Source organism: Petromyzon marinus, chromosome 14 (assembly GCF_048934315.1).
Source record: "Petromyzon marinus isolate PM22_M1 ecotype Great Lakes invasive population chromosome 14, UKy_Petmar_22M1.pri1.0, whole genome shotgun sequence".
Taxonomy (NCBI): Eukaryota; Metazoa; Chordata; class Hyperoartia; order Petromyzontiformes; family Petromyzontidae; genus Petromyzon; species Petromyzon marinus.
The window spans coordinates 7,483,974-7,511,671 of record NC_133680.1 but is presented as its reverse complement, the minus strand read 5'-3'; the positions used below and the strand labels follow the sequence as shown (position 1 = coordinate 7,511,671).

General features: G+C 44.5%; 1 protein-coding gene across 1 annotated transcript; it reads right to left on the bottom strand.

The window, feature by feature from the left end:
- Positions 1–614: 614 nt before the first annotated feature.
- Positions 615–25,439, bottom strand: LOC116942360 (dual specificity tyrosine-phosphorylation-regulated kinase 2-like). Its single transcript, XM_032954159.2, has 5 exons — positions 25,202–25,439; positions 24,802–25,005; positions 12,487–13,410; positions 8,651–9,059; positions 615–3,801 (listed from the first exon to the last, which is right to left on the bottom strand). Exons 2-5 carry the CDS (start codon positions 24,943–24,945, stop codon positions 3,461–3,463), a joined length of 1,818 nt encoding a protein of 605 aa, XP_032810050.2. The 5' UTR covers positions 24,946–25,005; positions 25,202–25,439; the 3' UTR covers positions 615–3,460.
- Positions 25,440–27,698: the final 2,259 nt, after the last annotated feature.

The window sequence follows — 27,698 nt, the reverse complement described above, 5'->3', positions numbered from 1 at the left end:
GCCATGGCTGTACCAGTGAAGGGGTTCTGTACCCCACCACCCTCACCAACATGAACCCTCACTCGCGTGGTGAAGTATGGTCAAATATCGATTTAAAGCTTTCGTGACTGCAGGGATTCGTATTCTTGGTTCTTTCGGTAAAGTCACGTAGAAGGGAAATAATAAAAGAATAAAAATAAAACATAATGAAATAAAATTCTCACGACGAGAATTTTATTTTATTATTACGTTATATTTTCGGCCACAACGCAAGCAGCCGTCCTCAGGTGACAAACAGAGTTGTGGCCGAAAATTAAACATAATAAAATAAAATTCTGAGGACGGCTGAAACGTCGTGAGAATTTTATTTTATTACGTTTTATTTGTATTACTTTACCGAAAGATCCAAGAATATGGTCAAATAACCCCACAAATGGCGATGGTGTGGGGAGGGTTTCCATCCTGAAGTGGATTGACAAAAGGGCTTTAGTTAATGTCAGCGTTATTTGAATGGTCGAATAGAGTGAAATGCTCCACTGTCGTGCTCCAAATGCCAAGACCGGAATATGAGGACGCTTGAGAATGTTTGAGCTGCTGACGTTTGCGATGCGCTAAAACTCACGAAAGACACGAGCTGCTGGTGCAATCTATTTATTTGTTAAAAACATTTAAAACACACCATTTCTTGAACAAACTACTGTGGACCTGTACAATAAGCCTTCAAAATCAGGCTAAAAAAATTAGTCTGGTGGAGTACGCCAGACACGAATGAACAGCTACGTTACACAGTGCAACCAAGCACCATTCGAGGCTTGCGTTTGTAAATCAATCGGCATATTCACAGAAAGATGCAATCGTGAAACATATAATTTCACTGTACACAATCGACGTAGGTGTATGTACACACACACAGTAAAAAGACATGTTTTTTCTTCTTCAAAACAAAAGTAACTGCATTGTTTAGATAATGCGTTGTGGTCGAAGGTTTCAAACTGGCTCGAGCCAGTGTGACCTTGGCGATTTCGTTGAGTTTATTTTTGCCTATTTCACCCTTTTTTTTTTCAAAAGGCCCTCTCGGTACAAACATGCACGGGCACGTGGGTGCGAACACAATCCAATGCAGAAAAAACAAAAAGCACCCTCACCGATGTGTGGAGGTGCACCCAGACTGGCACGATATCCTTACCGGTGTTTATAGTGTCATAGCATAAAGCGTTCAGTTTATTGATTTCTATTATTTTACGTTAATCCATGTGAGTGCGATGTCTGGCCCCACGACACAACAACCTTCAGTAGATATGTTCGTGTGGTGTATTCTGTGCCACAGACTTATTTCTATTACATGCGAAGCGACTACAATTCGGCAAATCAAGTGCACCATATTGGAATATAAAACAAAAATAACGAACCAAAACTTAGCAAGCAATGTGTTTTTAAAATTACTTACTGTGTTGCGTTTCTAAGCCGCCTGTCCCATTGTAAGTACCAGTCAATGAGCACCTTTAAAATTGGTTAATTTAAGCATTAAGACCATTTCTTGGGAACAGTGGGCAAGCACCCATTTCTTGGAGTCTAAATACAAAAACGTACAGCTTGTAATCTGTTCACCTTCTACAGGTCTACCTCTAATTAACGTTGTCAAAGCTACTGTGAAAACATCATTTTAGTTCATTTGGACATAATTAACATTTGCATCGTCCAGTCATATTTCATCTTTTACCATGTTCCGAGATGGATTTTACGTTATGGGCACATAATAATTAATGTAACTTGTTTTCACTTATATTAATGGTAAATTCATGGTAAATTAGTGGACACTTAGAGTCAGTTTCCCTCTGGGATTTTTCTTTCATTAATCTTTTGCTGTTCGTATTTTTTTTTTACTATTTGAGTACTGTCAAAATCTGCATCTTTATTCATACTGGAGGAATACAATGAGCTATAAAGCTATTTTTCACAGATGAGTAACAAATTTAAACCCTGACTGCCTTAATAACCATCACATTTTAAAAGAATCAAGGTTTTGTTATCAAGTATATTTCATATCATTAATACATTATTTAAAAGTAATTTGTGTGAGAAATGTAAATTGTATTGATTTTCAGAGGAGTCAATATATGTTTTATTCCAAATATTGCAGTCTGTATTTTGTAGAAACTATAACCAAGGACTAACCTCTTGAAATACTATTTTTACAACAAAAAAAATAAAACATGAAATTAATTTTTTTATACATTTTGAAAATAAAAAATGGAATTAAAAAAATCCAGTGCAATCGTTAAAACTAAATAGTCTAAACGCCCTAGAAACGTACACACATATGTAACAAATAAAAACAAGGCACAGTAACAAATGATGAAACGTTTAGGGGGAAAAAAACCCCCCATGTTTTGCGTCTCACGTTACTTAAGTAAATTGCACCTTTTAAAATAAGATGGTTCAAGTGTTTTTTTCTGTCTCTTTTACAACTTGTATTTTAAAAGTCAAAAAAAAAGATGACACAAACTAAAGCTGTTAATTATGGTTATTTGATATGTTGCCAAAAACCACTTGTTAGCAAGTCACCTTGTTTATGAACAGATTACTTCTCGTCTTTTTGTTGTTGTTGTTGATTTGACGCCTTAAAAATAATAAGTTATTTCTTCATGATACGATATATGCAGTATCCCCAATAGCCAATAATTTGTCTCCATTCTCTCACACCTCGGGGGAGAGAAGGAAAAAAAACACCCAATTCCAACAAATCCCTTCCCATGCCGTTCCAGCGATGGTGTCAACGGTTCCCTCACGTCTCTTTTTCTTGCCGTAGAATGGAAAGCAGCTCACTGTTACACTGTATAATTGTGCAATCTCAATGACGCGAATCCTGCCGCGTGATGACGCAGCGAACGAAGTTGGCCGACGTTTCTCCTCGGAGATGTCGTTTGCTTAGCAGGTGCACGTTGTGCAGTGTTCTCTACGCCTCTGTGTTTTTGCTTTGTAGCATTGCCAAAACAGAAGCAGCATTTCAGTGAATTTCTACACCTAAATGTTTTTTTTCTGTTTAAAAAACCAAAAAAAAGCAGCTGTACTTCTTCAGCACTGGGTGATGTTGAAAAAACAGAAGCACAGTCATGTGAATATTACAGTCTTGCGTGCAACTTGTGGTCTTGAGTGATTATGCAAAGTGCAGGTTTTTAACACCTGAAAAAAAGCAGTTGAGGTAGAACTTAAAAACCTCTGTAAGGGCCACTCACTATGCAGCTGAGAAGACTCTTACTGTAATCCTGTGGTCGACAACTTGGCAGATGCTACATAAACACAGATAGGCAGCGCTTTAAGTCCTCAGTGAAACAAGATGTACACGGGCAAGTGGTTATTACGTGGACAATGAGAGGACAACAATAATCGATTCTCCAAGAACGAATGCCACTAGCGCATTTTGGTTGGGCCATTTTGTTTTTTATCTCAGCATCTCCTCGGGGTGTGCGCGCCAGCCACCTCAGCTGATGAGCTTTGGTAGGCAGGTCCTCTGAGGGTACATGAGGCCCTCCACGTCCTCCGAGTGGATGATCTTGATGCGGGGCCGGTTTGGGGAGAGCGTCTCGGGGAAGAGCTTGGTCACGATCTCAGTCTGCACGTAGGAGGCCACGGGCAGGTACTTGACGGTGACCGTCTTCTCTGTGAGGGCCGGCGCCGGCATTGGCGTGGCAGCCGCCGTGGGGTTCAGGGGTCGCCGGCGCAGCCAGGGGTGCTTGAGGGCCTGGCTGGGCGTCAGGCGCGTGGCTGGGTCCCAGTCCAGGCACTTCTTGAGGAAGTCTATGAAGAGGTGGTCATCGCAGCCTGCAGGGGCAATGGGAAACAAAGCGGTGTTAGGTTTGTTGACGAAATCGTCGATAGTGATGTACGTCAACGCAGCGTTATTTTATTTTGCTCAACGATGACGATGGGTGGACGGATATCTTCAAGCGTGACGGCAGGTTACGGCTAACTCAATCGAACATCGAAGTGTGACTGACTATTTATGAGAGAAAATTAACAAGTCTGAATGAAGACGAGGACTATAATAATTTAGCATTGTTATTCGGGACTGCAATGCACCGATGAGGAAGACCAAAACACGTAATTGGCTGTATGTGTGTGTATATAAAACTTTACTGAGTTTCACTGATTAGCTGCCATGATAATATTGGGCGGAAGGCGAGAGGATTAGTCAGATTAGATTAGGGAGAGAGGACATATATATGACTGCTTTGGTCGGCAGGACTAACAGTAACACTCGATTAAATATTGCGCAGGCAGTCGTCGACTAGACGGAACGCTCTGGCTAAAATAAAAACTGCTGACTGAATGAACACGAGCGATGAGCAAGGGCGCAGGGAAGGGCAGAGAGGCGCGCTGGTCTCATTGATTGGTCGTGCTTCTCACATAGCAGTGTTTACGTGCGTGTGGCCCTGCTGACAGCACACGCGCCAGAGCCCCCCGTTTAATAGTGCACCAATCGTCATGCCGTAACATTTTCATGGATTTGTAATGAGATACATTTGTAAACGAGTGGCAGATTGTACAACTTAATTGATTTTTTTTAATAAAACACGTTCCTGGCAGACATTCAACAAACAGTGCATATAAACGCGTACAATTTACAAGCATTAGTGTATATGCGTGTACATTTTTACGGGTGAGATTTGTTTACGATCATTGCCACTCTACTTGACATGTTTTATCTTTTTACAAAAACAATCTGCGCTGGATATCATGAATATATTCACTTGCTTGGAAAACTCAACTTTGGTTTAAGCAAAACGTATTTCACTACTGTTCAGCAAATTACGTGTAAAATAATTTGTATGCATTTCAAGCTTTACACCGAAAAAATACAATGTACACGAAGTTATTGTAGTACTGTGTACATAGTCATGTAGATATGTATGGGGAGGCCTTCATCCAGCAATAAAATGACAAAGGGATATTTTAAAAAATAACACATATTAAGTGTAACGATTGCAGGGTTTGTGTGAATTGAAATACATGCGGTGAACGTGTACTTTAATAACCATTCTCAAAGGACCTTACTCATATGTTGGACAGTGGCATATGTCCTGCAGTTGAAACAGCCATGAATATATAAAAACGTGGAAACCTCAGAAAATGTCATTGGTGATACAATTACGATTTTCTGTATAATTGGGTAACACTGTAATTGCGCTAATAATAGTGACGTGCGATAATAATAGCTGAGACGCATCTGGCTGTTATTTCCATTTCCCTCTGTCACACAGCCATGCCTCACGACTCTCAATGGGCTCCAAGATGAGGCTAATTAAACAATTATTGGTCCCCAGCATTTCAAAACTGTACACGTCCCTCCTTGACGCAATGGAAGCGCCTGCACATTTTAGAAGCGTCTGCTGAATTCTGTGAGCGGAGCACATTCTGTTCCGAAAAGTCTACCTCTTCTGAATACCAATCATTTCAAATGGCAGATGCGTGTCCAAGGCTAGTATTTAATGAGCAATTCAAAACATCCGTGTATGTTTCGTGAATTTCAATTGCCCTCAGGTGTAGCGACAAACAGCGCTTACGTTTATTTAAACCCATGCTGCAAAGCTGCCAGCTGAAATCAATCTACGTATACGCACTTCGTAAAATCAGAGAGCCATGTGTGCGTCATTCCTCTAAATGATTTAAGGGAGGCCTTTTTAGTTATTTGTAGTTATCAGAGAACACACTGTTCGGTATGGAGCCAGGGGCAATGCATGGTTCGAATTTGTGATATCCATCTCGGGGCGATGTATCTATTGCTTGGGCTCGCATCAAAGGGAAACACCTGACTGCAAGATATCCCAACAACTGCAGGATCACAGCTATCTTGAGATAAAGACTGCGGGATTAACGTCGGTCTTGTCAGCCTGACATGAGTGAGTTTGTTTCATGAGAGCCTAAAATTGAGCGCAGCTGGATTGCAGTGCTGAACAAATCACTTACACACAAATATTCTGGTCTGCATAGCTTCAATTACCAGCTTGATAACACATTATGATGTATAACTTGAAGTCAGTCATGTCAAAATCGGCACGTTTTCCTTGACGAATTTACAAAAGGTAATTTCTGCACACAGAGCCGTGGAGAGAATCCGTTCATTCACGAGAATTGGTCCCTGCGTTAATCACATTTGTGATGCATTTTAAAGATACTCTGCAGCTTTCACCACACCGCACAATCGTGTTAGCGGTGGCTTCATGCGTGTTAATTCATAATGTGAAGTGAACTCGCTTTGATCCTGTTTTTTTTACTGTAAAATAACTTTGCCAGGGGGGGAAGCAGATGACTTAAATCCACAGAGACAGGGACGTTGGCAATTCCTACATGGAGACTTCACTGTCAGGAATGTTCTGTGCTCGACACACACAAAAAATAGGACACGGGGTGACGTCATGTACAGAGAGAAATAGGAAATATTTAATTGTTTATTGTAGAGATAGTGATGCTACTAATTTACAACCATCTGTTATAATACACTACTGGGCTAAGGCTTCTTCATGCCTTGTTAATTCGGTTGTTTTACTTCACCACGCTGGTCAGTGCGTGTTGGTGAAGGATTGGACATGTAAATGCTTCTGATATCACCTCGCCACTGATGTGAACAGTGGTGAAAGATCAAAACGCAGGTCTCTGGATTGACAGCGCAATGTGCTAACCATTGTGCCACTACTCCACACTATGCCCCTTGTTTATTAATGAAAGCCTCATTGGGTCTTAAAAACTCTTTATTTTTTTATTCAATTCACGAGTTAGTTGGACTATGGGAGAAAACTAGAATACCTAGAAAACCATGCATTCAAGGGGACAACATTCAAAAAGTATTTAAATGTCCTGGCCACCTCACAGGCCAAGTTTTTTATTCATTTCATGTAACTTTTAGTCACTGTTATGAATAAAAATTCTCCAAATCAAAAACCTGGCAATAAATCGCAAGATCAAACATCCGCTAAAGCAGAGGGCATGTTTCGTTTTTTGGGGGGATGCAGTCTTCGTATGTGTGCGTTACTTCGACGTTACTCGACGTTTAATCACGTGTGTGTGTGTACGCATCAATATCTATGGGACCTTTTTGCCAGTATCATAATTATTTAAAAAAATAAGAATAAGACACTATGAGACCTCCTTTGCCAGTAGCAAGATATAATAATAGGTTTTTACCCTTTTATCTGGCACCAAAACTGACACCTTTATACAAGGGATCATGGCGTCATCTGGTCCAACACCAGTGGAGACTAGGCTCTAAGAAAAGCCGTCTGGGGTGTGGACCAATCAAATTCAAGGACAGTGCATATCATTATCAGAGTTGTCTCTTTTTGTTTGCACTTTGACTGCTTGTGTTGTGGTTATTGCAAACATGATCTCTTGCATAAAGGTGTCAGTTTTGGTGCCAGATAAAAGGGTAAAAACCTATTATTATAATAATAAGAATAAGCTTTCACCTTTCTGGCAATAAAATAGGCGTTAAGATGTTCAAACGCCCAATAGTTACCTATTGCGAGGTATGAGGTATGCATTAACCACACGAACAAGTGTGCTCTGATTATAATATATGGATTGGTTTTGAAACCGATTGGCCTACACCAGAGACAGTGTGTATCAAGTTTGTCAACGTCAGCATTAGGAAGACAGGCATCTGGGTGTGCATGGCAGTGGCCCACCACCATATCATCCGTCACACCTGTCATAATACACGCTGACTAGCAACATCTATCCCACCAGACTACACGGCCAGACAGGAAATCTTTAATATGCATGTATATGCTGCCCACACATTATTGTGGGACTGCCCATATACTGAAACACTACAAATCTTTAACGCGCTGTACATAAAATATAATTTTAAAGATGTGAGTGCGTCCTGAACTGTAATGTTTGCTGTGGAATCTTGGCCAAAACGACATGAAGCATTGATCGAAATCTGCTCACAACACAAATGTAATTCCTCAAGAGAATAAAACACCGCCTCGCATATCACAAGTGACATGATGATAAAAGACACGACGATAAGGGGTAGGTTAAGAGAAGAAGCATCTGAGTGCTAACTGACATATAAGAAGCCAAACTAAGTTGATACGGGCATTGGGTGAGAAAGGGTTCAGATCAGATTTTTCACGAAGTATTTTGAAAAAAATGAAGAGGGCAAGGGGAATTGAGGGCAACCAAAATTAACGTGGCTGGACTGTGAGGCAGAACCTGAAGAAAATTGGGGTGAGATTGGACCAAGGAAGGGGCACTGCAAGAGACTGGAATAGGATGGACGAAGCTGACAAAGAGCCCGACCCCAGCTAACGGCAATTGAGATGGAGAAGAAGGAGAATATCGTGTCGCATGCCTGCGTGCAAATAGAACGCAATATTATTCTCGAACTGTATGTGAAGAAAACGCACAGATGCAATTCTACTTGTATGCTGCATGTTCGGCGAATATTGGGTAGAAGACGATTAAAATAAAATAACTTTATTGGTACCGAGGCTCCCACTAAGGCCATGCGGGAGGGCGTGCGGCACAGTTTGGCGCCAGCTATCGTACAGCGTGGTCGTGTCGCTAGCCCTGCAGCTCGCGGGCGTCTCGGAACAGGACAGGGTTAATATCATGTCACCGCGCTCGCACGCTTCGCCGCTACGTAGATGCGCGCGACCTCACTCACCCTTGAGGGCCGTGGTCCAGTCGCGGCTGGAGGGGGGGCCGCGCAACTTCCCGCGCCGCGTGCGTCCCCCGTTGAGCACGACGGAGCCGCCGGGCAGCGTGGTGACGGTGCAGTAGCGCGGGTGGCCCAGCGAGCTGAAGAACTGGCGCGCGCGCTTGCTCTGCTCGAGGAGACGCGCCGGCGGGGAACCCGTCAGCTCCATGGCGCAGGCCAGCTGGTCGCCCTCATCCTCGCCGGGCAGCAGCGGGCTGCCCGTGAGCAGCTCGGCCAGGATGCAGCCCAGGCTCCACATGTCGATGGGCAGGCCGTAGCGGCCGCCCAGCACCACCTCGGGTGCACGGTAGAAGCGCGACTGGATGTAGGTGTACACCCGCTGGTGCTCGTAGCAGCTGGAGCCGAAGTCGATCACCTGCGGGGCAGGGTGGGGGGGGTTTCCGTCGCACGCACGCACACGAAAGTCCGATTAGCACGGTTGGCTACGTACGGTGAAAAATAAGTTCAACGTACATATGTGCATGCATGGGCTGCGGTGGTTAATAACGAGAAAAGCTGGGATGTCTAAACGTTTAAGTGATCGATTATCCGTCCGCTGATTTGTCGGTCAGATGGCTAGAGGGGAGTCGTGGAGAGAAAAATATTCGCCTCTGTTCCCGTGTGTGCCACTGCATGGGAGGCAATGGGTGAGGCTTGATGATGTTATCACGATAATCAGCTGTGCCAAGGTGGGTGTTGCTTGCAGGGGGTTTCCCACATTTGGCGGGCAGGATATGGTCCTGAGTACAAACAAAGAATTCTGCACCACTTCTGAAAAAGAAACTGCGTGATAAACTTCACGAAAGGCCTCATGCAGTTCTGAGCCCTTGCTTTTGGCTTGCTCATTGTTTTGTCGGTGTTGTTAAAGTTCTAGAAGCTCCCACATGATCCAGCACAATACCTGTGGCCGGAATGCAAACAAAAAACATAACTCTGATAATGTTATGCACTGTCCTTGAAATTGATTGGTCCACACCCGAGACAGCTTTCCTTGGAGCCTAGTCTCACATGGTGTTGGACCAGCTGACGCCAAAAGGCGCACAGATAAAAGGGTAAAAAAAAGCAATTATCACATTTTGCTACTGGTTTATCCCAGGATGTTTCTGTTGTGCGTCGTCGCTTTAAGATGTTTCTCTGTTCATATTTAGTTTGTTGCGGTTGCACCCGACTCAAGAGCCGCATGGCTCACAGGGCTATACGGAATAAATGAAACTTGAAACTTGAGAGCAGCAAAAAAAATATAAAATAAAAGAATACGGCGGAGTGGGATTAAGTCACCTGCACAGGCTTGCAGGTGACTCAATGTTAGCCGAAGGAGGATTTGAAACACACCCCCACCCCCCGAGACAATTTGGCACAGAAGAGATTGGCAGCGTCATAAAAAATGGGAAACACGGTGAACAGCTGATGAATCACGAGGAGCTGACGTGGATCATCTGCATTTCTAACCACCGCAAAAAAAAAACACTCTTTCAACACACCTGCATTAATCACAGCTGGATGTGCACGGTTAATACGGCAATGTGAGGATGTCAAGAACTCTAAAAGATTGGGTATTCGTCGGTTTGTCCAGCTGCACAATTGAAATGCTAAATTCACACCTAATGCACCTAACAATATAAAGAATATGCATCTCATGTCCATGTAAATTTCGGTTAGATAGTTCAGTGCTTGCTAATACTGATATAAGATTTTTAAGATGTACGGCAGCATTAAGCACTTAATGTCTTGTATTACAAAAACACCATTACATGTTTTGTTAGAATATTTTGATGAATAATTCATTTCATTACAGCCCTTTGCCAATCCATTACTGTGCCATGTCGGTCACAGGGGTCATTTTCACCATATTTCACCGCTGTGTCGGTTTGGGTGGGTGAAGTGGCTTTGGCTGGGAATTGACCTCAGGTCACGAGGTTCATAGCTGAGTGTGATAACTAGTGCCTGTAACACTCCAGCCCTTGATCTGATTAAACAGAGATGTATTCCTCAATGTATGTGACACATACTACAGGTGATTCAATAACCCAATGAGCAACATGATTTTCCAGTTTCTGTTGCTAAAGCCTCTTGGCAATATTCTCAACATCCGTGCTTTCAAAAGCCTTAATTTGTGGTCAGTGGTGTTCTTGTTTGTACGGTTACAGAATAAAGTGAGTTGAAAGTTGTGTTGTATTATGGACAAATGACCTTGAAAATGCCATTTGGAGACACACCACGTTTATCCGAGATAACCAGAAAAGACCCCAGTAACGTGGGACTTGTATGAAGTATAAGATAACCTATTGAAGTGTACAGTCTCGACTGACGGTACAGTATTATTTCGGCAGTAGAGGTGTAAATGCACTAATGAATCTTGAGCATCGTTGCAATCTCCCAATGTGGAAAAAAAATGAATGACTCCTGGGTCCCAAGACACTTATTTAATCCGTGGCTCATATAGATGACGCAAGTGGGTTAAGGAAAATTTGCAAAAATTCTGTAATGTAACCTGGGCTCGCATGACACCCGACTAATTTTCGGCCGTGCCGCGTTCATTGGCATTCAACCCCGCAGGCAACGCTGACGTACCTCACTATTAGTCATTCCATCTGGGATGTCAATAAGACGGAATAAGAGGCAAGGAAAATTTTATTCAGATGGCCAAAGGTAATTTGAATATTACATCATCCCATTATATTTTCTTCTGTTTTGGTCCAGTCATCGGTTGTGGTGTCGATAAAGTTTCCTCTATGATGCATACGAATATAAATACAATTAAATACAAGATCCGGTGAAATGTACTTAATTCTATATAATCCAAATTGTATTGAATTGAATTAATTTTTCACATCTCATTAAAAAAATGCTTTTTGATCTAGAATTTAATAAGAATAATCATTTCTTGACTTAAAGCTTTCGTGACTCATATTCTTTGGGTCTTTCGGTAAAGTCACGTACGACGTTTCGATCGCAACACAAGCGGTCGTCATCAGGAAAATGATGACGACCGCTTGTTTTGCGATTGAAACATCGTTGTTTTTTGTTATTTCTTTGAACCTATCTACGTGACTTTACCGAAAGACCCAAAGAATAATAATCACTTCCACGTCAATGTCTTTCCCAAGCCTCAGGACTCCTTTTAAGGAGAGTTCTGTTTTGGATACTTGTCCACGTTCCTACTAGTTTTGCTTGAGTACTCAGACCAAACTCACGTGTATGGTGACTTAAGCCTGAAAGTTGGCAACCCACTTTGCATGGCACCATTATAGACCACCCTAATGCATTTGTGTGAGATTAATGCTTTTGCCAAGAACATCTGGTAACCCCAGCAGCATTTTTATAACAAGCCTGACTTGGCTGATGTGCTCCAGAGGGTTTAAACCAGTCGAGTTTGCTTGCTTGAACAAATGCTGTTGAATAATATTGGTCTGAAAAGCCAAGAGGTCAATGGACGAAAAACTATTTTTCTTATTTAATTATAGGCATTGATTTGAAAGAATTCCAACACGTGGTGTTGGTACTGGTGGCTTAGACAGCACCGCTGAGATTTTGGGTATCAGGCCCTGTGTCATCGTACGTGTGCGTGAGACACACGCACACGTACGGTGTGCAGTAAATATCGCTACTAGGGACACAAAGGCGGTCGGGCGTGGTGCTGGCCATCCACGCCCCTTGTGTGCCTTACCGGCCCTCATAGGCGCTACTCGCTAACAGAACTTTCCCCTACAGCGTGTTAAGGCTATATGGATGATGTTTGTCTTTTGTACGTCTCACTCTCCATCTCAGGGAGCTTCGTAATGCCTGAGCACCGCACGACGCACCTTGATGCCGCTGCGTCCCTGCTGGCGGAGCAGGATGTTCTCGGGCTTAAGGTCGCAGTGGATGATGCGGTTCTTGTGCAGCGCGTTGAGGCACAGTAGAATGGAGTGCGCAAACTTGCGCACCACCTGCAGGCTGAAGCCTTGGAACTTGTTCTTCTTGATGAGCTCGTAGAGGTTCATGCTGAGCAGCTCGAAGGTCATGCAGATGTGGTTGCGGAAGTTGAAACTCTCGAGCATGTGGATGACGTTCATGGTGTTTTCCTTGTCCTGCTTCTTGAGGTGCTCCAAGATGCGGATCTCCTCGGCCGCCTGCCGGTGGAAGCGCTTCTCGTTGCGCACCATCTTGAGCGCCACGTACTGGTGCGTCCGGTGGTCGTAGGCCTTCACCACCTGGCCGAAGCTGCCCTTGCCGATGACGCGCAGCACCTCGTAGCGGTAGGCCACGTGGTCGTGCGGCACGTGGATGTACGAGCCCTGCTCGTCGTCGAAGCCGTTGTTGTTGACGCCGCTCAGCGTCGCCTGCCGCTTCTTGGCGCTGGGCCCCACGAAGTACACCTCGTGGTAGTTGAAGATCTCATGGTGCTCGAACATGCTCAGTCTGTGCATGTACTTGCGCATCGCCTGCTCGGGCGACATGGCCGTCGAGTGGGGCTTCGGGGAGCCGTCGTCCGGACGCGGGGACCCGGGCACCGCGTCGTGCTGCGTGGCCGCCGCCGCCGCCGCCGCCGCCGCCCGCAGGCAGCTGCCGAGCGCCGGCCGCTCCATCTGGAGGCTCTTGAGGCCATTGGCGAGGCTGCCGAGGTCGGAGGCGAGCAGGCCGCGCTTGGCATGCGCGTCCTGGTACAGCGGCTGGATGTGCACCGGCCGCGGCATGCCGGAGAACATGTGATCCGTGAGCCTCGCGTTGTTATTGTTGCGGCCAACCTGTGGGGAGGTCGAGAGAGGGATGGCAGAGGAAAGGACGATTTAAATCGAGCCCTGTAATGGTAGCTGTCCATTTAGACGGTTTAATTTATTTATAACTAAAGTACACGATGCCCCAGATGTCTTGTGACCCCCATTTAATTCTCTAAAACTTTAGATTTTTTTTTAAGTAAGGTGTATTTAACGCACAAATGAATATGCAATGGAAAAATATGTCACGGGTCATTTAATTGGGGGTCACAAGACAACTGGAACACCCTGCACTGAACTTTTTTTTTTGCCACGTAAAGCCCAAAGAGTTATATAACTGTTTTTCACAAGCGACTTGGCCACAAGTGATAGCTCAACGAAGTGGCTTATCACGTGGATATATAATTGCACCTACATTTTTTTTTACGCACGCTTCTAAATGTGAAGGGTAAAACTGGAGGACACGGAGATAAATCCACGAGATCACAGGGAGAGAGACACGCAAACTTCAAATATACAGGCATTACGTTCGGGGTCGAACCCACAACCTCCTCCATACCAACCAATGTAGTGAACATTTCGCGACCGTGGCACACATCTGGGTCAAGCATGAGATGTTAGAGACATTCGTTTTTATTTGGGGGAATTTTAGCTTTGAGTACAAGAGGACATTGTGTAAAGAAGCCACTAATACAAGGAGATACAAAAAAAATCCACTCGGATACTTTAGTAACAAAATTATTCCGACCGCTTTATATGTCACATCTTTGCCCGTTCTTTGATCATCATCAGCCATGGTCAATCCACTGCTGGATGAAGGCTTCCAAGCCACCACGCCTCTTGATCAAGCGAAGCAACAGCCAACTTGCCACCCGTGCGTGAGCTGATTTCATCGCTCCATCTCCTCGGTGGATTTACATTAGATGCATTATATTCATTTTGGATGACACTATAACGATATTAAACATCGGCCTATACCCCTTTTTATATTGCCTAGGGTACCACTCAAAACGTAAGTTTGCTATTATGAAGGTCACTGCTTCCTCGATGTATTAATATGCCTTTTAAACTGAACCACTGACAATTCCTCAATATTTACTGGCTGTTCAATGGAGTTGAAAATTGCATTACAGTCAATCTATACATAGGTATAGTATACGCATGGATGCAGAGAGGAATAGATTATTCCTGAGCAACCTGCATATATTAACATATTATAATAACATTTTTGCTCCAAGGAAACTGACACTTCCCTTTCCCATACGCACATTGAGTGGTACCACAATCTTGCCTAAAAACATAGTGCTGGCTGAAACTTGCCCATCTTTAGGAACATGAAAAATCTACCTGTGCATCATCCGACAAAGCCATGTCCATGTTGTCGAATTACAACAGCGCGGACTACCGGGCCCTCTGGTTTAGTAAACAGGTCCACGTCCTGAAGGCGTGCTGAGTAAACAATAACATGCGCGCGCACGCACACACACAGTATCACCTGAGCCCTAAGAGAGAAACCTGAGCGCATGGTATTTTCTTACCAAAACGGTCGACGTGTTTTTTGTTTTGTTTAATATTGTGTGTCACGTACAGTATGCACTTTGCCTCATAGGTAAAGCGTAAAGAGTGGTACGAGAGTTGTACTCTCCCAGGTTCACTGCCGGTCACATATTACAACGGAGGATGGTGGAGCAGTGGCGGAGCAGTCAACGCACCGCGCTATGAATCCGCCCACCCGAGTTTGATTCCCAGCCATGGTTAGCATCAGTGGTGGGTGACAACTGAACCGGGTCTTGGGAAGCCCTCTCCGCAACCCCCACCCCTTCACCAATCCTACTGATGTATGGTCAGAACAACCCCATAATCAATATGGTGTGGGCAGGCCTCAACCAGCGGTGGGCTTGACAGCGCTGTAAATGATCATATATCGTAAATACATCCTAAAATCCAGGGACTTTACCTATACAGTAAATCTATTTAAAATAATGCCATTTTCAAAACTAAATAATGAGTAAAACCTCGGAGAGGGCAAACCGGCTTGGGTATGACCTGAGTCATTAGACCGGTTTGTGGCTGAAGAAATATAAAATAACAAGCAGATGCCTGCGTATTGTCTGAAACTTGACAATGAAAACGACCCGCAGACATGACTGATGGTGAGACGCGCAGGCTATGAGCAAGCCTGCGTCATCCATAATCTGAAAACATACGAGGTGGGTAGGCGTCATGAGGTTGTGCCGTCTTATTTCTGTGTTGGCCCAGGACGGAAAATTAAATAAAGTAATGCAGGCAGGGCTTCAACTGATTGTACGTTGTCTCAGCTCAACGTACTGTATGTTGGACTTCTTTCGCACCGTACGTAGCCGACCGTGCTAATCGGAGCTCAAAGGTCTGACATTGACATTGAAGTTCTATTAAATACGCAAAAAAAACAATCCACATTGATGTTTCACAACTACAGTATATGAACTATGAGTTAAGTCAGAGACGAATAATCCTGATTTGAAGCTTTCGTGACTGCAGGAATCCATACTGCTGGATTATTTTTTTCCGCCTGAGGACGACTGCTTGTGTTGCGACCGAAACTTCGTGATATATTATTATTAGTTTTATTTTATTTTTCTACCTACGTGCCTTTACCGAAATAACCAAAGAGTCAGAGACGAATAATTGTACGCTATTTTACAAGGCCATATAATATGTTATGAACTGCACACAAATGTTACGTACATTTTGTTTTTAATTTTCATTCTACAGGCTTACTATACTATATAATGAGCAGTAAAATAATACTCTTTGGTTCTATTCGGTAAAGTCACCTACGCGACTTTACCGAATAGAACCAAAGAGTATGGATCCTTGCAGTCACGAAAGCTTTAAATCTAGAATCAGTAAAATAATATCACACATTGGTCATTACCTGTCACATTTTCACAGCTGGGAGATCGGTTTAAATTAAACTCTAGAGACCTACTATTCGATATGCACAGTGAAATAATATCACCCACCTATCATTATCTGTCACATTTTAAAAACTGTGGAATAATTATTGAATCATAATTTATTAAGAGCATAACATTCATGTACGCAGTAATAATATAACAAAGTTTTTTGGGGGAGTTAGATCGCGCAAATATAAATGTGTCGTTTACGCGATCTAACCCAACAAACGTTATTATGGATAATATCGTACGTTTAAATATTAAACGGCAGATAGTCGACAAAAACAGCAAGTTGGGACTTACCTTCATTCTTTGGTTAGACATGGGTACGCTCCAATTCCGAACTTGTGTTTTGAGCCCAAGAGCATCTCTCGTCAATATATAAGGCGCGTGGCATACTCCCTGAACATTTTACGCCCCTTATGATGAACTTCCTTTTCGAAATAGCATGTAATTGGTAAGCCGGGTCACACAATAGCTCATTGGTCACCAGCAGTAGCCAATTGTGTCTTATTGCCCGCAGTGGTATGCAAGTCTGAAAATTACGCAAGGCATAGACGTAGTGCGGTGTACTGCTCTAACTGGTCTTTCTTCTTAAAGCTTCAACTCAGTGTGCAACAGAGAGGCGGCGCCTGTCCTGTCAATAAACGCATCACATTCGCCAAAGGTTCATCACAAAATTAGAAGCATTAAATGTGAAACTTTGATGAGGCTGCACCACATTTTACTTCAATGCGCTTCAGAATAACTGACTGAAGTACGCAACGGATCAAGTTCACGTTTGGCCACTGTTGTCTCGTAAGGGTCTTCCTTTTACCATCGGCTGAAAACTGCATCTAAAAACAGCCGTGCACGACACTTTTGATGCGTTTTGCTGGGGTTGCCCAGTCTTGGGTATAATTATTTATCGCTGCGTGAATGAAACTAACGAGAGCTATTGTTTTCTCTTCTTTGAAAATACCATCGCAATACTTGCTGCCGGGTGCCCTTTTTTTACACATCAAAGCAGCACGATGCCCCTTTTGAAACAAGAGTGGCCATGGCTCACGGAGATGAGAGACAGAGGAGAGGCGTTATTGTGTTTACACTCTGCAGCTGTCATCGGGGCCTCGTTTATGGCAGGCAAGCTTGGGTTTTCGCTCGAGAATGACTTACGGTAGATTGAGCCTCGCGAGTGAGCATATGCCCAATTTAGTTTATGTTCGTGAGTTGTGGCAAATGCTGAGCAGATCTGTCTTAAATTCAGCGATGCCCAGACTTGAGTTACAGGAGCAATGGATACACATATTTAGAAAGTAGACGAGGGCCAAGGTAATTTGACTTACGTCAGATGTCTCAATGACCTGGATTTGGATTAACTGGAACACACGGATTAGCCCCCTGCTGTTCATCAATGAGTGCCAATGGATATGTAGTGTTCGCGTAGCAGTCAGGTCCCGGATTTAAGGTGAATGACATTGCCCCTTGCAGATAAGTGTTGCCAAGTGCGTAACTGCTCTCATTCTGGCCGAAAGGAAGGGCAAGAGTAATCCTAATGTGCCACGGAGGTTCCTCATGTTAAGTATTCGCTTCTAACAGCCAATATGGTCAGGTTCAACACACGGGCAAAAGCACATCCGAGGTTGCAATCGTGCCATTGCAGCATGCCATGTGTAGATTAACTAATTATGGGTTGTTGGCGAGGCTTATGGGTAAAAGCATATATAAACATAACTGTATTATGTCGTCACGTATAAAGTTCTGCTTATATATGTACTTTTTCCCCATAATGATCTACAACAATGCAGAATGGGTTTGTATAGAATATTGCTTTGTGCGTTGATTTTTTTTTGTTTAAACTCAACACATTCGTCAACACGTTCGCGTTTAATAGGGAAGCATAGTTTACATCAAGTGCTCTCTCCAATAAAATATGGTAACCAAGGAGCTTTGGTTTAACAAGCTAGACTGTTGAACAAAACCCATAGCCCCAAAGTGGTCTTAAGTTTGCTAGCTTAATTAAATGCTGCTGGATGATATTAGTCTCGAAAGGCAGTAGGCCAGTAGACTGAAACATATTATTCTATCTATATGTGGGGAAAGAAGGTTCTGTCTGTGCTTTTACCCATAATGCTCCACAAAAACACATAGATTATCTACACATGGCATGCTACAATAACATCATTGCAACCTCGACTTTGAAAGAGCTTCATTATTGTCCTATAAATAATGCATAGCTTAAAAGGCAACCTTCTGTCTGTTGTTAGATTTTAATAAACATTCATGATTTATTCATTGCATTCATTATTAATTTTATCTTAAGGTGCCATTGTTGGCTCAGGGTCAGTGATGGTGAAACCGGATCTGTAGGCTTCAGCTCACAGATGTCCACAAGTGATAAAAGGTCTGGGAGGGGTGATCGCCGATTGCAAATATGGCGAGATGGCTTTGGGCATTAACAGCTGCTAAGGTGAAAAACCAGATTGTCCGTGACCCACTTTTGCTGAGTACATAAGGCACAGCGTTGCCATTGTCCATATTGTTATGTGCACAGTGCGCTTGACAAACACAGAGTGGGTGGTATGAAATAAAGGAAAGTGGGTGCGGTGTTTGTGCCTGTGAATGGGCAGAATATTAAATATGACTCCTCCTGAAGAAACATAGTCAACTCTGGGCCACGACAAGATTTGCCACCTGGTCTCTTGTGCTCGACTGACAATGAGCCAATAGGCGCAAGATGCACGGGGCTCAGTAAAATTGTGTGTGCTGCTGAACGAACGTGCGTGCGTGTGTGTATCTTTCCAGTGCTAGAAAGCCCATATCAACCGTACACATGAGAGAGAGAGTGTGTGTGTCTTTCCCATGCAGCAAAGCTAGGGTTGCCGCTTTTTTTTGTTCCACAAACACACCTCAAGATTATATTTTTCAGTCAGCCTAGGTCTACTATAATAAGGTTCAACACAATACAAATGTCTGCACCGGCCTGTATGGGTTTCAGCGAGTGTGGCCGGGAATTGGCATCTCTGTCAAAACCCAGATAGGGGTGGCAACCATAAATATGCAAAGCCCATATCTCCCGTATATCTTGCATCAATAGAAATTATGCTAATTGCAGTTTCTTTTTTTCTGGGAACCCTCATGGCATTGGGCCAGAAATGAAATTAATATTAAAAAAATCTTGAGCATACGCCCTTGCTTATTTTGCGAACAATCACATCGACGCTACCAAAAGAAAGAAGAAAAAAACAATCTTCAAAGGCGACTTCAGGAGCCGGATAACCGCATTCTTCCCGGTAGCTTGCCGTGTGCGAGCGCCAAGGGACCGATAAGCGAGGCTGTGCGGGGGAGCCGACTCGCACGTTACGTGGGGTGAAGTGGAGGAGTGGCGGGCTCGCTCGTTGGGGCTGTAATTTGCATGAGCACGCCATTATCGGTCCATCAGCAGACACATCCTCTCACGGCCAGTTGGCCCCAGGACTTTGACCTGAGCGACACACCTCTCGCCAGTAGCTGCTGCGGCGTCGTTGTCCGCAGTCTCTTGATACCAACTCTCGCGGAAATACCCCATCCGCCTCTTTATGGCAGGAGAGAGGGGCTCTTGGCATGGACTGTTTCCATTTGGATTTGTTTTGTTGTTGCAAAAAGAATGTGTGCAACAAAAATGTAGAGCCCTTTTTTTCGTTATGTATTGACTCCAACAGATGGTTGTCATTTTAGTTTCAAATCACAGTTGCTGAGCACAGGCCCAACATTATCCTAAACGCCAAGCAGCCGGCAACGAACAGCACTATTGAAGGTCTAACCGCACCTCAGATTAGCACGGTTGGCTACGTACGGTGCGGAAGAAGTTCAACATACGTATATAGGTAATATATGAGAAAAAAAAGCATGCATACGTGTACAATTCCTGCATTTTATGATACTGTAATTAATACTAATAAATTGTCATAATAAGAAAGGCGATGAAGCATTGAGATCAGCCGATATGCAATTAGCTTTTATTACATTGCTGGATTGTGAGAGATGGTGACTGCTGGGGGAGAGGCCTTCATCTAGCAGTGAATTAACCAAGGCTCATGATGATGATTACGCATAATAGAGTGGTTAAAATGAGTACAACTAATTTAAACTATTTTTTTATATTACCAGGTAATGCCCAATGAGCTATATAGCTCTCTGTCAGAAGCGACATGGCCACAAATGATAGCCCAACGAAGTGGCTTATCATACGGAAATGTATCGCAGCCAAATACTCTAAACGCATGTTCATTCTAAATATGGAGGGAAAATCTGGAGGAGTCGGGGGAAAAATCCACGTGACCACGGGGAGAGAGACATGCAAACTCCAAATTTTTCAGGCGTCAGGGTCGGGATCGAACCCATAACCTTCTGCATACCAGGCGAGGTATTTAACATCTCGCCACCAATGCCCCCAACCCAAATAATTGAAACATTTAACTTTGGAATGCATTGATTTTTTTAACCATTCGAAAAAAAAGCCAATTATGGTAAAGCTAGTAAAGATTTTGAAGCTAAAAATATATCTCGGAGACGTGACAACGTTGGTGAATCTGTAATTATTGAGTCTGCTCCTGCAACGTGGCTGGGCCACTAGGGGGCCGACGGGGCTTTGCTGTTAAGGGATGGGGGATGTGTCAGTGCTGCTCTCTGCCTGGAACGGCAGACAGTTGGGCTGCCGCTTGTGGCTGGGTTTTGGGTTTTTACTCTCCCATCGACGACCACAGGTCCAAGTACAGTGAAGCATCTAGCACAGGGAACTTGCCAATCAGTAAGCACCTTTATTACCCACAACTATTATATTAAACATGCCCCATATTCGTATTATCCGCGGTTATCCGAATTTTCTTTGTTCGTCCCCCCCAACCCCCCCTAGTAAATAGAAGTCAATTTGTGGATAGCCCGGTGGGATTCTAGGATTCGCGATGTTTGTCCACCAAATCGCAATGAATAAGGGGAGTTCTACTGTGAACACACGGACTATTATTATAGCACACGGATGCTCCCACCAAGTCTGCTGCTATATTTATGCCTTGCAAGCTTTACGAGAATTAGGGGCAAGCGGTCTGTGTTCAGTAGATTAAGACACGGCTAGAACATCTGGACACTTTCCTGGCAGAGCCTTCTATAGGAACAACACTTCTGGTTACTTGCTAGACAGTGTGCTATAGAATAGTTCTGTATGTATAGTCTGGGAAGCAACATCAATTTATATTACACACTTGGGACTTTATCTGGCCTTGCGCTTGCCTTGCAAGGAGCGTGTTACCCTCGGCCAATATGTTGCGAGTTAGTTGCTGGCACATTACATATATACACAATGTGTATTTGTAATTAAATAGTGTGTGGGAATTGGGACGGTGCTTTGTAAGAAACAGGGAAATCCTGTTTGTAGTGTTTCATCGGGTGTTTTAGTAAATATATCTTGTGCAGCTAATGAAACGTTTGCGTGCTTTGCAGCTGATTGTTATCTTGTTTTATGCAATTTTGGAAATCGTTGCGTAAATATTTTTTTTTTCCCGTGGGACGTCAGGGGACCAACCCCCGATAGTGACACAATGCCTTCGTCGTCCCACAGTGCCGACTGGCCGGCAATGTCAACCCACGGACCACAGCAACAGCAACTGGAGCGAAACAACCGAAGCCAATCTGGGAGCCTGATCGAATCCAGACTGTCACTCCTGAAGCCACTCGCCGTCCTCACGAAGCCTCACCATGAACAATGTGAACGTTCAACATCAACTAAACCACCACACGGTAAAAAAAAAACCGAAATGCATAATTAAAATAGTACTTTATGATTACTTGCTTATGATGTGCCGTTTCACAGTCATTCCTTACCAAAAAAAACCTGCATGAGTTGACGCCGCCTTCTTAAGTATGAAATATTGTTTTATAGACAGCATTGGGATGGCTGTAGGATATAAATACCCACCAGCGGGACATGTCCTGGATACAGTCACACGGATGAGTCCGTGGTTTTAGAATTGCGCGCAACGCGTGGATTTGCAACAGGACATCCTGCCGTCCATTCCTTCCCAATAGCTCAGTGAATAAACGGCCCTGACCCGCTTTTTGAGGGCCGATGAAAACGCACGCGCGCACACACACAATGCCACTGCATTGACGGCAGCGGCGGTGACTAAGGACGAGACAAGGACGAGACAATGGAGGGCAAGAGGAAAGGGGAGGGAGGGGATGTGTAGTCCTAGAAGCAGCACGATGTGTCGCCCTTTGTTAATGCAACCAAAGCTGAGCATATTGCAACCACGTTGCTCAAGGGATTTGCTTTTTTTTGTATCAAGCTCCGTAAATTCCGCACGCGCTTTGCTTTAAAGACTTGCGGGGGGTTTGGCTTTAACGGACACGCGGTGGGGATGGGGGGGCGTTGATGAATGGGGGGCCCCAAGGAATGTGTGGTTTGTCCCGACGCTCGCCCCTTCGTCCTTATGGGCAGGAAACTGAGATACGGAACTGAGGATCTGACACACACACACACACGATTGCACATTACTACTACTACAACTAGGACATGCTGGAAAAATAAATAACCACCCCCCCCCCACCCCCACTGGGAGGAACTGCGTCCGGGGATGGGCGCACGATAATAGCGGTATTTATTCGAAATTTGCTTCCTCTCCAAAGTGAGATGAGTGAGATAGCAGTGCCAGCCTGCTGCAAATAATACACACTGTCAAATAAATAGCAAGCGTATTCGCGCTTGCTCAACACAGTGTTGTGGTGTTCAGTACCTGTACCATATTAGCATAGCAACATACCGCTTTGGGGGTTGCCATATGGGCACCCCAAGGGTACGGACTTCTATTACACGGGTTTGGTTCTTCCCCTCCCAGCTCGAGCTGGGAAATATTTTGATGCTGGTAAGCATCGAGGAAGCACAACGCCGAACTGACAACAAAAAAAGAACACCTAACAAAACCTCCCCCCACACATTCGCCCGCAAATGCTTGCCATTCCATTTCGGTTGCAGAGAATGCCGCAGTCTTACACAACCAAACTAAGGCATGGTGAAAGACGCTTAACAAAGGAGCATTTACAAATTCGACCGAGAAGAAATAAATCAATGTAATGCGACAATTGTCCAGAACCCTCTAAATTAAACACACCGTGTACGGCATTCACATTATGTATGCGTGCGCGACTCTTGACAGGGACAGACTTATCACGCTCAGATTTACATTCTTGCGAGATCACAACGGTGACGATGGATGGATGGTGATCGTGTCGTCAACACAGGCGACAGCACACATACTACATACAAACATGGGCGATTATGTATATCTGTCCATAATCAGTATTCCATAATGTGGTGACCCATGCTGCTGCATTGTGGCATAGTGTTATAACACAGTGTTATACCGCTGTATTATAACACAATGGTGTAACACAGTGGTATAATGCTGTATAACACAGTGTTATACCGCTGTATTATAACACAGTGGTGTAACACAGTGGTATAATGCTGTATAGCACAGTGTTATAACACACAGTGTGTTAGTGTTATAACACACAGTGTGTTAGTGTTACACCACACTGTGTTACACTGTGTTATAACACAGTGGTGTAACACATAGTGTGTTATAACACAGTGGTGTAACACAGTGTGTTATAACACAGTGGTGTAACACAGTGTGTTATAACACAGTGTAACACAGTGGCGTAACACTAACACACTGTGTGTTATAACACCCGTGCCTCGCAGCAAGAAGCCCCTGGGTTTGATGCCCAACTCGGACGCCTTTCGCATGGAGTTTGTCTCTTCTCCCGCCCGCTCTGCATGGCTTCCCTGCGGGTACTCTGGCTCCCTCCCATATAAAAACAAAAAACCCCAATGTCACTGGCATTGGTGAAACATCCAACGACTCAATTAGGATTACACACATCGCAGCATCGCCCACCACGACTGTGAATAGCCCGCACCTCCGATTAGCATGGTTGCCTACGTACGGTGCGAAAGAAGTTCAACATACATTGCGTCACATCCAATACTTGGCAGGACCTTCCTGAAAAAAGAAAGAGTCTTGAGACTCGGTGAGACTTTGCTGGGTAATAAAAAGCAGAAGCCGAAGCGAAGCTGTTGCTGGTGGCAGTGGTGGCAGTGATGTGTGTGATGGTCTACTCGTCCTCAAATGAGTAACCCGGTGCGATGTGTAAACATCGCCACTGGGGAGACAAAGGCGGCCGAGCGTGGCGCTGGCCACCCACCCCCAACGTACGCGGCGCCGGCCTTCATTAGGCGCTACTCGCTAACAGCACTTGCCCCAACAGTCCTGTCAAAAGCCTATCCGGAGGGATCGTTGTCTTGGGTGTGTGTGTGTTGACCCTCCCATATTTGATGTCTGTTCAGAAACCACCCCTAACCCCCCCCCCCCCCCCCCAAATAAAAGAGCTTCACAGCTCATCGGATTCCAATATTTCGATGCCGGTGTGACGATTCTCACCCGGTGTGCCCTTCCTTGCTTACCATGTAGCTGGACAGCGGGGGCAGGTGTGCAGGCGATGGGTCTCCTCCGTAGCGTCGGACAGGGCTTTCAGTGTCGACCCCGCTGTACATGCCGTTCCCCAGCGGGATGGACACGGGCAGGTCGAACAGCAGGCAGCCTTGCATTTGCAGATCGCGATTAGCTTGGGAAGCTTCCCCAATACCGCCCGCCCAGCCGCCCTCCCCCTAGCAAGGAAATAACAACAACAATAACAACAACAATCACAATGTTGCGGGTAGTTGAGAGTAGTGGGAGTTTGATAGATTGCAAACCAAATAGCTCACGGGTGGGGCGGGCAAAAATATAATGGAAAACTTAATTATAATATATATATTTTTTAAATATATAAGAAGGCGACTAACAGTGGTGGAAGAGACCTACCGGCGTCTAAGCGCGGCGAGACGCTTAATCGCACGGGCGCATGCTCTGCTGCTGATGCCGATTTGCTGCAATCTGCTTCGGCCGTCTGAATCGCAGCGCACAAGCTCAGTGATGAACGTAGCCGATGTCCTTCCTCTGCAACCCCTCCTTCCCCAAGCTCGGCAGGCTATGATGGGGGGTGGGGTGACGCGTCCCCAAGCAGTGTTTGGTTGGCAGGGCAGAGGGGCAGGGTTAGCTCCGAGGATGGATGTTGGGGGGGGGGTGCTGCGTACGTGGGTTTTTGGGGCTGGGAGTCACGCACGCGTGATAAGGAGGAGGTGGAGTCTTAGCTTGGAGCACTGCAGAGAGCCGGAGGGAGGGGGATGGAAGTGGTGGTGTGTTGTGTGCGTGCGTGCGTGAGTTGGAGCTTGTATGCACGGCGCTGGTTTTTTTTTTGCCGTGGTAGTTGGATCATTGTAGGTGATTACACTGGTAACACGTGGCCACAGTGGAACAGACGGGTTCAGGCGGGGTTTTTTTTGTGTGTATTTTTTTCTGGTTTCAAAAGAATGCGTTTTAAGTTTGGTGCGCCTGTGACGAAAGGTCAGGGCGCAGACATCCTGCTTGGCCTCGCTGAGTGTGGCTGATGATGTTCATTTGTTAAGCCAAAAAGAAATGGGTGAGAGGGTCGGGATGGGTGCAGGGAGCTGTTCCCCCGAGAGATGTCAGAACAGATGGTCAGAAGGTCAAGTAATGCAGCTTTCAATGGAATCAAGGTCAACACTTTGAATCTTTTCCAAAGTTGCCTTTGACGGTGATGTGGACGTCTGAATAGCCACGATGTTACATAATGTAAGTGTATGATTATGATTACATTTATATAAGAGAAGGGCATCAGCAATATAAATTGTGCAGGCGGACTCACTATAAGTTTTTGAACAAAATACAAAAATAACTCGCTGCCCCACTTTGATCAGCCAGCACTGACCAGCATTGTGAAGTATGGTCAAACCGAGATGGCATGGGGAGTCCTTCACCCTGCAGTGGATTTGGCAGAGGGCTGAAAATGATCAATTATCATATGAAATAGAAACTGTTCAAGAGGCCCTACAATATAATATATTGGCCAGCTTAAAAAAGCGGTAGTGCTCAGACATCAAGCCTCAATAAAAATACCATAGAATGTTTACGTGTGCAAGTATAGGTATCAGATGAGCATTACACATTAGCATCGTGAATGTGGCAGTGGCTTTGGAGAGGCCTTCGTCCAGCAGGAGATTGACCATGGCTGACGATGAGAAAGACAAAGAGAATCAATCCGTGCATGTTGTGTTTAATCTTGTCCGTATGAAGGAGCAGTACGGTAACGGGAGTGGATTGAATGAGCGTAAGCCCCATCAGGGGATTGCAGTGAGGGTTGGCAGGACTCCGAACGCTGTGCTCAGCACAATCTTCCCTTTTGGTGCACAGCATCGCACTGTACCGGCCGGGGAAGATGGATTGTCCATTCTGCAGCGTACCGTACTGTATGTGTTAACCCTCTCCTCCGCGAGCTCACGGTTCTATTATTTAAGGCTCCAGACACAGAATCATGGGGCTCTTGACACAGCGTTCAAATTGTGCCGCCTCTACACAATGTAGACCAAAACAAGAACTGTACAGCAACGTTTGGTGCCTTGTTTATGTTTTTATTTTGTATATCAGTGGCATGTATTAATATATATTTCAAAGGTGGCCTGAGAACTGTGGTTATGGTAACACTTGTTATTAATCATAATTGTATTGTGATTTATAGATGTAGCTATAGGCTAAATTAGATTTGTGCTATCACATGTCTCTGTGACCTGCACTGAACATGTTTATTCGGAGTACTTTTTATTTTACTGGTCACATCCAACACTGCATTGCACATATCATATCAGAATCTTTATTTAGACTGCAGGAATCCGATGAGCTATGAAGCTCTGTTTTTCACATGCCCAGTATTGGCGGGTCAGCAAATATCATCAGCCAGGTCACTCCACTGCTGGATGAAGGCCTCCACAAGCTACCACCACCTAAACACGATCCTGCAACGTAATCATCTACCTAGCATCTGCACGTCGAGTGATTTCATTTCTCCATCCTCCGTCGGATGTGTTCCATTTCTTGGCACGAATAACACACGGTGTGACTAGTATTGGTGACAAAATCTTTGCTAATGAACCTCATGTCCCACCCAACGTGTTTTCCAGTTCTTATATCAGGCTTAATTGAGTAAGCACAATGTGATTTGAGATGACAACGTTGACATTCGTTCAAGTTGGAAATAGGAAGACAAAAAACAAACACAATGAAATGTTATATTTACCTTGAGGCTTTGCATGTCATTGTTATTTCTAATTCATTTTAAAGGTTGGAACATATGTATGTCAATTGATTTACACAGAATATACTTGTGCGACAAAGCCGTAAATACACAGTGCCTATAAATTTTGGAAGACAATGGCTGTGCCGTGCACTTAGCCTGCAATATATA

Excerpts from the sequence above, each read along its gene's own strand:
- LOC116942360 (XM_032954159.2), bottom strand. The coding sequence starts at position 24,945 with ATGCAAGGCTGCCTGCTGTTCGACCTGCCCGTGTCCATCCCGCTGGGG. Across the intron at positions 13,411-24,801 it reads CCCCGCTGTCCAGCTACATG|GTTGGCCGCAACAATAACAA; the intron begins GTAAGCAAGGAA and ends ACCTCCCCACAG. Across the intron at positions 9,060-12,486 it reads AGGGACGCAGCGGCATCAAG|GTGATCGACTTCGGCTCCAG; the intron begins GTGCGTCGTGCG and ends CCTGCCCCGCAG.